General features: G+C 34.8%; 1 protein-coding gene across 1 annotated transcript; it reads right to left on the bottom strand.

Moving 5' to 3' along the window:
* Positions 1-861: 861 nt before the first annotated feature.
* On the bottom strand, positions 862-1,859 carry LOC100945450 (putative protein ZNF720; the record flags this gene model as incomplete). Its single annotated transcript, XM_012814049.2, has 2 exons — positions 862-1,149; positions 1,733-1,859. Coding segments are annotated over 2 exons (237 nt in total), but the record flags the coding sequence as incomplete, so codon positions are not given.
* Positions 1,860-2,282: the final 423 nt, after the last annotated feature.

Genomic DNA, 2,282 nt, shown 5'->3' on the forward strand with positions numbered 1-2,282 from the left:
GGGCAACACAGCCATACTCTGTCTCAAAAAAAAAATAAAAATAAAAACTCTGTATGGAAAGTAGCACATTGAACTATTTTACACATGTACAAACTATTAGGTACAATCTAAATTTTTTTTTTTGTTTTTAATTTCAGGTTAATGTTGAGGGTGCAATATTTTTTACATTCTAAATTTCTGATCTTAGTTCAAAGCTAGGGGAAAAGATGGCCTAATTTGAAGTAAAATACATAATTAGATCATTATATTAAATATTTTAAAATTAAATACATATATCTAATAAGTCATATGTAATTTAACCTTTAATTAAAAAAAGATTTCAGCCAGGCATGGTAGCTCCTGCCTGTAGTCCCAGCTATTCAGGAGGCTGAGACATAAGGATCCCCTGAGCCCAAGAGTTGGAGGTTGCTGTGTCACTCTACCCAGGGCAATAGTGTGAGACTTTGTCTCAAAGGGGGAAAAAAAAGTGAGAATTTATACTCCATAAAAGTACAAAGTCTCAATTTCTGTAAAAAGAATTGCCTTTGAAACATCCATAAGATTGGAAATTAACAAAACAAAAAATATTTGACATCTATCTGTCTACAGTATTTTTGAAATTTCTGAACCAAACATCATTATGTTCACTCCTATATCCACACACTTCTGGCATAAGACAAAAACAAAACTTAGTAAGTGGTGGAACATAGAGGTAGTCAGAAATACACCCAGAATTTCTCCCTACCCCCAAAGGAAAGGAAGAGTAGTCAGATCACACAGGCCCTCAAGGCCAAGGGCAGGACTTTAGCTCTCACTGTGAATTTGATCAAAGATCACTAAAGCATAAAGGGAATCCTTGCATAATTTTTTTCACATCTTAAGAAGAATCAGTCCTCAGATAATTTAAGAGCATAAGAAAGATGTCCTTCTATGACAGCAACACAAATAAACCTTGACTTTGCAAAATACAGCTTCATATTACAAGAGCTTCTCAACCCACATTTTAAGGTCTGGCTTTCTCCTTGATCTTTAGATATCTCACCTGCATTATCTGCTCCATTCACTCCCACCTACCTGGGTGTTTGGCTACTGTCTCCTCTCTCTTCACATTCCAGGGCTCTTCAATTTGTTTCAAAAAGGTTACCAGGTCCAGCTTAGAGATGGCAAGTTCTACTTTATTAGAAAAAGACATGTGAACATTGCTTGGGGTTCTTCAATTTCTAACTTAGTATTGTACTCAGAAGAGAAAAGGGTGTATTATAAAAGATTCTAGAAAACTATTTTCCAAAATACTATTTCTTGACAGCCCCAGTAGAATATTTAGGAGGCATTTTAATTTTATAGATACTGTGCTTGAAGCCTCAGTATTAAAATTAAAATGCCTCCCAAATATGCCTAAATGCCTCCTTAATAAAAATGAAGCACAGTATCCATAAAATTAAAATGCCTCTTAAATATTCTAAACATAAGAAGAAGGCATCAGACTTTAAGGTGTAGACAATAATATTTTATGTCACTGAATTTTTAGAATCACCACTAAACTAGAGTAAAACTTGCAAAACACCACCAAAAAGAAGGTAAATCTCAAAGTCAAATAGAAGATTTCTTTTGTACATCAACAAACCCCCAATTTTTTTTGAAAGCAGGAATATAAAACTCTTACAAAGCACAAGCTCCCATGAGACAGTCTATAAAGGAAACACTATAAAATACTTTGGACATATTAAATATTCCAGAGGTAAATAGTTCTCACCCAGAGAGACCAGGTTTCTGTAGTTCTCTAACATCACATCCCTGTACAAATTCTGCTGAGCAGGGTCCAGGTATTCCCACTCCTCTGGAGAGAATTCTATGGCCACATCCCTGAATGTCAACAGTCCCTGAAATAAAAATAAATACATAAATAACACATTGATCACATGGCCTTGGGCAGAGTTCTTAGAGTCTAGGTATTCTCACTCCTCTAGAGAGAATCATACAGCCACATCACTAAATGTGAACTGTCCCTGAAAAAATAAATAAGTGTTGGTCTTGTAACCAAGGGCAGAGCACTTAATTTGATCTAGAATAATATGAGAGGTTTAAGAATCCTTGCACTGAGACAGGAGTGACCTGAATTACATAAGTAGATACATTCTAACACACAGATATTCCTTGATAGTCTCCACTTCTGTGGAAAGAATATATGATCCACAAAATTAATACAGATACCATGCTTATATAGAATACAAAATACATATAATACTAAAGTCATCAACACAGAAATATCCATTTGTGAGTGCTATATGTACATCACACAGAAT

This window comes from Otolemur garnettii, unplaced genomic scaffold (genome assembly GCF_000181295.1).
Source record: "Otolemur garnettii isolate 467f Iridium unplaced genomic scaffold, OtoGar3 scaffold01088, whole genome shotgun sequence".
Lineage (NCBI taxonomy): Eukaryota > Metazoa > Chordata > Mammalia > Primates > Galagidae > Otolemur > Otolemur garnettii.